This window comes from Coffea eugenioides, chromosome 5 (genome assembly GCF_003713205.1).
Source record: "Coffea eugenioides isolate CCC68of chromosome 5, Ceug_1.0, whole genome shotgun sequence".
In the NCBI taxonomy this organism is placed as follows: domain Eukaryota; kingdom Viridiplantae; phylum Streptophyta; class Magnoliopsida; order Gentianales; family Rubiaceae; genus Coffea; species Coffea eugenioides.
Genome location: NC_040039.1, coordinates 5,810,861 through 5,819,526, shown reverse-complemented (window position 1 = coordinate 5,819,526; position 8,666 = coordinate 5,810,861). Strand labels below are relative to the sequence as shown.

At 35.4% G+C, this 8,666-nt stretch overlaps 1 protein-coding gene across 1 annotated transcript; it reads right to left on the bottom strand.

The window, feature by feature from the left end:
• Positions 1–5,481: 5,481 nt before the first annotated feature.
• Positions 5,482–7,150, bottom strand: LOC113770177 (alkane hydroxylase MAH1-like). Its single transcript, XM_027314569.1, has one exon. It carries the CDS (start codon positions 7,126–7,128, stop codon positions 5,593–5,595), a length of 1,536 nt encoding a protein of 511 aa, XP_027170370.1. The 5' UTR covers positions 7,129–7,150; the 3' UTR covers positions 5,482–5,592.
• Positions 7,151–8,666: the final 1,516 nt, after the last annotated feature.

Sequence of the window (8,666 nt, the reverse complement as noted above, 5' to 3'; positions counted from 1 at the left end):
TATCAAAATTAAGCCAACATCTTTCAGGAAAATTGCTATCCTGATCAGACTGCAGACCTTCCTGGGAGACATTCCTTTGTCTCTATCCGTGCCTGTTTGTTCCTCCCCCTCTTAGCCCTCTCCTTCCAGTTTTTATTGCATGAAAATGAGCATGAGTTGGTGCTACTCTATGATATGCCACAGAAAACTACCAGCTCTGCAAGAGAAACACGCCCATATTCTACCACCCGTTCAAAGTTAATTCATTATATACTACTAACTTGAAGGAAAAATCTTCGAATAAGAAACCTGAGACAGTGCGGCAACAGACCTCCTCAAGCCTCCCTCCCCACAGGCTGCTTGCTCATGAGCTCATTCCAATGCTTCAGCCTCAGCTTGTTGCACCTTCATCATCCACAAGTGTAGGGGAAAGAAGCTGATTCTGACCAGCATTAGCATCTGAATCTTCTGGATACCCACTCCATTATTCTTCGAGTATGGATTCAACTCCCTAAAAACTACCTGAACCGCAAAATATACTACGGGATATAAAATAACCGAACTGTATCCGAAAATGCATGATGAGGCCAATTTGATATGTGCAACTTCAGATAAAAAAAAGTACACTCGACAACAGCAAAGATAAACAATCTCAAAGGACAATGTTAATAAAAACGACTCACATAGCAGCGAACGTCAAACATATCATGAAAATAAATTAAAGACACAAGTCAGCTGAATGACAATGCTTCCTACAACAATATGCAGTTTTGCGATAGACAGGCTGATCTCAGACCAATGAAGGACAAGATTCAAGAACTAAATAAAAATGGGAAAAATCGGGAAGTGGATGTAGATTTTCATTTTGAATTGAGATTCTATACCCAGGATTAGATTGTTATATTTTCTCTTAGTATGGAGAACGTACTACAAAAGACCCGACTCCTTAATCTAATTACTCTGAGAAAGCCATTAATGCCTCTACTTCTCGAGTTTCTCCAGCCTCCACTCTGTCTCCCTCATGTTTTATAGCTCTTAAAATGCGAATTGTTTCTATTCTCCATTAGCCCCAAAAGTTCCTAAGACTCCAATTACCAAAAAGCAGTCCCTTATCAATTTTCCTCCGTTCTTGGCAATTATCAGAACAAAAATGCAGGAAGAACAATTAAAGCCGAAAAGTCTATGGCAGCCACTTTTTTGGCTACTAAGAACATGAAATTTCATCTCACAACCGTTGTTCCGGAGTTTTCTCCAGCACCAAAACTCTTACCTACTTACACTAAAAAATTGCTGCTAAAGTGCATTCAATGGCCGAGAACAAACATTAGATATATCTGTTTGCAGGCTTTCACGCAAAAAAAAAAATGTTAAACAAGTTTAAAGCTTACCTTTTAAGCTTTGACTTGAACCTCCTATTGATTGTCCAAAGCTGTTGCTGGAGTCTTTTCGGTGGTATTCTTAGGTTGCAGCATCCAGTCCAAACCCATTTCTTTCCTTAAAGAATCATTCAATCCTAGGATTTAGATCCTCCACCATCTGACCACATTGTCAAAAAGAAAAAAAAGACAGAGGAGGAGTCAAATAATGTCATCAATTTATGGCTTAATAATATCTAGAACCCCTCAAAGTATATGGTAATAGAACTAATAGATACGCTTAAATCTGAAAAATACAACCCTGTCATATTAACAGATTTGAGAGATAGAATGAAATGACAAGTTCAACTGACGTTCACAACATAGGCTATAAAAACAAAAATAGAAATTAAGTCAAAATTGAAGCACTTTTTGTGATTTAATGTCCGTGCGATAAAAAAATGATTGAAAATTATATTTATAATGCAAGTTAGTAAATAATATTTGAAAATTTTTCTTCAAAATTTTTTTACATTTTCCACAAACATATTTTCCAATCATCTATTTTTTTCTTGCATATATCAAATCGTTACAGTATATTTTTCTACAAAACTCCAGAAAATAGCAATCCAAACCAGCTCCACATGCTAATCAAACGGACCAATTCATTCCCGCTTAGTTCTTTGATACAGTAGGTGTTCCTCACTCCAACATGCCATTAAATTTTTTAATCGAAAAGGAACATCTAAGCAAGCACGCCATGCAATGCATCATCCTCAAGCACTCCCCTGTTATCCTTCTTCAAACATCTTTCTTTATCCAAATTCTTCACTGCCAGGATCACTTGAAGATTAATAATCAGAAGAAGAATCTTTTATCCGATTTCTCCCCTTCATCTTCTAAAATAATAAGTTCCTTCATTTCTTCCCTTTCTTTTTACTACTCCTACCTTTCTTTTACCGTGCCTCTCTTTCATCTTCTAATTTAACGTTCCTGTTTTTATCCTTTCAAGTTCTTCTTTGCTTAACTATTATGGCAGGAGCCCTTCTTTTTCTTCAAATCTAATCAACTCTAATTGATCTCTAATTTGAAAATTCAAACACAAAGCAAATAATATCTACATAAAAATCATTTCAACACTCCGCTTAAGTTGGCGCATAAAAATTGCACATGCCCAACTTCCCAAGTGACTTATGGAAGTTTGCTCTTGGGATAGCCATTGTAAGTATATTGACCAACTCATCTTTGCAGTTCATGAATGGGATATCTTATCATCTTATTTTCAAATGTTTGATAAAGTGCTGATCGATTTCAATATGCTTGTCATAAAATACAAACATTTACACTTTTACCCCAACAAATACTACTATTGAGGTTGATTATGGGTGTGAGGAGGGAAAGAAGGGTAAAAAATTTTTTATTAAAAAACCTGATAATAGGAAATCTCATACCAACTAGTACAAAAATATCAGGAATCCAACTCCTACACAAATATCCCAAGCCAATATTTTATCAAAACTACCTACCAATGGACTTCTTTAGAATGGTTGATTGTTTGGAATACTTGTGTTTGTAGCCATGAATAGAGTAGTTCCAAGTCATGCACATATACATATGCCTAGTAGACTTAATCAGAATGGCATTTTTTAGATTATGATAAATTTCTAAGGAAAATTAAGTGTACTACAACATATATTTTGATCAGCAATTGAAATTCACTCCAGTCCAGATTCTTGTGAATCTACTCCTTGTAGTGTTGTGGTGCAACATAAATCAATTTGCAATTAACCTATCTCATAATTCCACACATAGGCAAATTTTTTTAAATTTAATTAGTTTATTTACACACATAGGCAACAGTAATTGTTTACTATTCTATCATAAAGATGCATCCGATTAAGTCAATTGAACTTAAAAAAGAATTCATAAAGCCAAAAAATGAAGTACCAAAAATTCAGTCACTCTATCATCCAACTTTATTCTCTCCTTTTGGTAGTCATCCTTGCTTATGTAATAAAAGATTTCGTATAGGTAGACGAAGAAATACTGAAATTTAAAATTGCAATCTTCATTAAACTAAAGTGAGAAAGACAAAGCCCCCCCTCCCCCCCAAAACAGAAACCAAAAAAAAGTGTGAAGAGAGGCCAAAAGAGGAAGCTACTTAAATATAAAGCCGTCATGGCGAAATCTAAGTACAATGTCTTGTCCGTCCATCTTTCATCTAAGAAATGAATAAAAGTTCTTACTTCAAATTTTCCTTGTATGTTTTACTATGTAACTAACATAGTTAGTTAATCTAGTTAGTAAGACAATACTTTTTCCTTCATAAACGTAAACAAATGAAAGAAACCAATACTAAATTTTCAATCAGATATTCAACATAATTTATGAGAAGATGCAATAAAAGAGTCAGCGTTATATACTACAATTAATAAGTTTAACAGGTTAGTACTACATCAGCAAAACTTCCTTTTCAGACAAATATTTCTCACTAGGTGAAGCAGCATTATCAGGTGCATGGTCAAAAGTACTGCTATTAGAAGTGGCAAAGAGTAGCCTAAGTTGCTAACCTTACCAAACCAATATATACCTGTAACTTGTTTAGTTATAGAACTCCTTGGCTTGTCTTGGTCCACCGCAAGTAACTAGTTTGTCTTGTCCTTCCTCGATTCCCATTGACATCAGTTTGGCCTTCCTCGATTGTAAAATATCGCACCGAGTGTGATATTGTTGTTCTATGAATTTGACTTTTTCTTTTTCCTTGTGCATTTTGATAGGATTGTACTGAGCTAAAGGATTACAGTTACAATCACTTCGAATCTCTGGATTTCCCTTAACATCAGTTGTACTGCACGTAATAGAAGAACCGATAAAAGTCTAGCCACTATCTGATCGTTTATTTGTCCAGCAGGCATTGTTTTTTGGATAAAAAGTAAATTTTATTAACGGATTGTTAGAAATCGTCTAATATGATTTGATTTATATCACTACCCTAATATCAAGTTAAACATACATTAAAAATAATAGATTTGCAATTTAATAGATACAATTATTTATCCACCAAGGCTAGCTTTTGGTTACATAGTTTTTTACCCTATATATAAATTTTGATTTATTGGAGGCAAGTATGAACATTCTCTTATTTCGATATATTTGGTGAATGATGCTATCCATTGAATGATAGAAGCGAGCAAGAGGGATGTAGTCCAATATCTGAGATAATAAACTAGGCGAACTCTATCTGGCAGGTAGGACGAAGCCTTGAAGTCCTATCCAACCAAATGAAATAGACAATTGCTTGAGCAGACCGAATGGTTGCATTCATCTTGAATGTCTTTGCTCTTTGTGAGTCCAGATCCAGTGACAATCTCATGTGCAAGTCAGGAGGACATTAAACCTAAAGTGGATATATATATATATATATAATGTATGTACACACACATACTTGAGAAGCTACACCGTTAAGACTTGTTAGGTACCACTCAGACCAAAACAGGCAAAGACTTGGTAAAATGCACATTCATTGTTGCACTCAGGATGAAGATTGACACTATCTTATCTCTTCCATTGTCTATAGAAAAAATTTCTAACAGCTTACAGTTTACTCAGTTCATCCAAAAATTCACTTGCCAAAACAAGTAATTCGTCAAATGGCTCCTTAGTTGGTATGAGAAATTGTGCTATACCAGTTCATTGTATTAGCCACAGACTTTCAATTGAAATGTTCTTCCTTTTTTTTTTGGATAAAGAATTTAATGATCTTTTACTACCTATTTCAACAACTAACATGCTACCATTTACCACTTACAAAGTCATAATCACTTAGCATTTTTGAAAGAAAGAAAACAAAAGTGAGTCAGATTATCACAGCACCAATTAGGAACACCACCAATTTAACGATGCTTCACACAATGCATTTAATGGGCATCAATTTTCGTTTTTCTTAAACGAAATTCTTTAATCTATAAACTTGTCAGTAAGGGATAATTAACAAATTTAACTACAAATGAACATTTTCCTATCATTAAAAAAAAAAATCAACTGTTCTCAAACAAGAAATCCGTACTTGTGAAATACATCTAATCAAATTGTGAATCATTTCAAAGCATGAGAAAAATTTAGCACTGCATATTTAAACATTATGGCCCATAATACGTTATATACTAAAAATAGAATAAATAAGTAAATGATTGGATTGAATATACTTCATCCTTTTTATTCTAGTACAATATTATCATATATAACAAGGCTACATTCATTAATTTCTTTTAAAGGGCCTGACCATGAAACCGTGCTTCATTTGGATAATAACAGAATCACTAGGGGAAATGGGATGGCCTTCCGCCACTTGGATATGGTAATTATAGACGATGGAGGCTGCCACCATTTTCATCTGGATCATGGCCATTTCCTTGCCTACACAAGTCCTTGGTCCAGCAAGAAATGCAGGGAACTTGAAGGATGGTTCGTGTTTAATACTTCCATGCTCGGATATCCACCTCTCAGGCTTGAACTCCAAGCAGTCATCACCCCATATGGACTCCATCCGTCCCATTGAGTAGAAGGAAAGAACCACTTTGGTATTTGCATCGATTCGTAGACCACTTGGAAGAGTGTCGGGCTTGGCTGGAGCTTTGTGCTCTAAAGCCACGGATGGATATAACCGGAGAGCTTCACACAAAGCACCATGGAGGTAAATGAGTTTATGGGATTCTTGGACATTGATGAAAAGGCTCAGGTTTTGACCTTGTTTGGCGTCCAATTTAGTTGCAATCTCTTCACGAATCTTGTCCTCCACCTGAGGATTTCTGGCGATGAGCCAGAAAAGCCAAGAGAGAGCTGTACTCGTGGAGTCTCTACCTGCAAAAATCAAATTCAGCATGATGTCTTTCATGAACAGCTTTGCATCTTGTCTAGTATTTATTCCCTTGTAAGCCTCCATGAAAGCTGATAGTCCATCAAATCCTGTTTCCTCCGTTGTTTTGTTCCTTTTTTCCTGCTTCAGCGATATACAAGGGCAGATGAATTGCTCAAAAGCATCAGCTGCTCTGCCTAGCTTCTTCTCGTGGCCTATTCCAAGCCATTTCTGGAGCTTCCAGCAGCTTTCTGGCAATAAGTGCCTGTGTAAAAGGGCTTTTGCGGTGTCACTAAATGCCTTTTCACATGGGATGTATGGTAAATCCATGGATAAGCTGCCCGGATCATGGTCGAGTAACACTTTTGATATATTATCAAAAGTGAACCTCTGGAAAATTTCTTGCAAATCAAGCTGGGATCCTGTTTTTGAACAGGTTTCTAAAATTGGGAGGAGCCCTTCTTCAAGCTTGTCCCGAACGGTTGTCTCCAAAAGTTTCTGGAAATTGGGATGGCGCATAACTGACAAAGTTATTTTCCTGTGAGCTTCCCATAACTCAGAATCAGCATTGAAAATCCCATCTCCCAGAACATCGAATATTTTTCTGAAATCAGGACCCTTTGGGTAGTTTGAGAAGTTTTTGGTGAGAATGTAATGGACATTGGCCGGGTCACAGGTGATGACCATGTCCATGTTGGCAAACCACGGGCCTTTGAACTGGAATGTGCCACCACTTTCTTTGAGAACTTCTGTTCCATAATCATGTAGCCTGTAAGAGTTTTGAAGAAGTGCTGGCAGCATACCGACAACTGGCCAGGTTGTGGGCAGCGAGCTTCTTTTCCATCTCTGAGTGAGATTGTAGTAGTAATAAAGAAGAATAACAAAACACAATAATAGCATTGGAAGAGTTTCAAGATATGATTGAATAATGATAGCCATTTAGAGCAGATCTGTCTCTAGGTTTTTTCAGGCCTATGTTACCACAATGTCAAGCCCTTTCTTTTATAGGAAAATTCAGCCGTCTTTAGGGTAAAATTCCTTTAACTTGTATCTCTCCACTAAAATAATTGTTCAATAACACTTATTCAACTGTAAATTTGACTTGAGGATATGATAGTCAAAAGGAACCGTAGAATCTCTTACTTTTATAACCCTATCATGCATTCCTTTTTTATTATTATGAAAAAAAAGATAAGATTATTAAGATATTTGAGAGATTTGATATTAAAACGTGAGTATCCCAACAAGGCGCTTTTCCTATTTTTAGTGAATGAGCAACTGACACTATTAGAATGTTGAATAGAAAAGTGGGAGGGAAGATGACAAATGATTTTTACGAAGTTGATTACGGATTATGTTCTTTAAATATTTTAATTTTAAATTAATTTTTCATATATTGACATACTTGAATGCACCATATGTAAAATTTGAGATTTCAAATTCAAATTAAAATAAATTGTCAATCATTCAAACTTGATAGTGTATATATTGTTAGTATATAAAAAAATTAATTTTTTCATTTTTTGTTATTAACAAATGTGCGAGATTTGAGATTTGGTAATAAAACATGAGAACCGAAACAGTTTTTTTTTTTCTTTTAAATGAATGAAGAAGTGATAGAATATTACAGTATGGAGTAGGAGAATAGGATAGAAGATTCTTAATATTTTTACCAAACAGTGGGGGCAGAGCCTCATTGATGGCAGTGGAGGCATCTCCCCCATGAACAGTCCCTCCCCTCTATGTTTCTTTGCACAAATGTTACCAATTTTTAAGTATTGTGGTGGTTTAAATATTTGTGCCTCAGTAACATATATCAAACATATAGAAACTAGAATAAGTTTGTAGCGATTATTCTTGACAATTTTACCTAGTACCGAAATATCACACTAGCCTCCCTGAATTCGACTGCTTTGGTTACAAAAGAAGCCCATGTCAGAACAATTGAAGTATAGAACTGACAACAATTTAATGTCAGCACATTTTGTTCCACATTTATTTCTTATGGGCCCCAAAAGAAATTAATGTAAAATTTTTACATTGAATAAAATGGCTATACAAGAAAGGAGAAAAGTTGGGTTGACTTCATCTATTTGGAGAAAAAAATTTATCACAGAGCCAATTTATGATTGTTAATTACACATGACATGGTCATTTTCTCGGTATGAGAACATGAAAGACTTGGTGAAGGAACCCATTGAAGAGGCCTTATTCTGCACAGAGAAGAGGCAACCAGAGTCAATTTTTAAGAGCAGCAGTTGAAGTATTCCAAAGAGACGAAGCACAGCAGTCGAAAAACAAGGATGGCTTCATCAGCTTATAGAGGAAATTCATGTCAACTGACAGGGTCCAGGGTTGCTATAACTGTTGGAATAGCAGTCCTTATATGTACTACAGTATTTCTGATTATGTAATATAATTCAATAGGCTCTATACACAAAATATTTATCAGAATGCATGTTGAGAATTCTGAGACT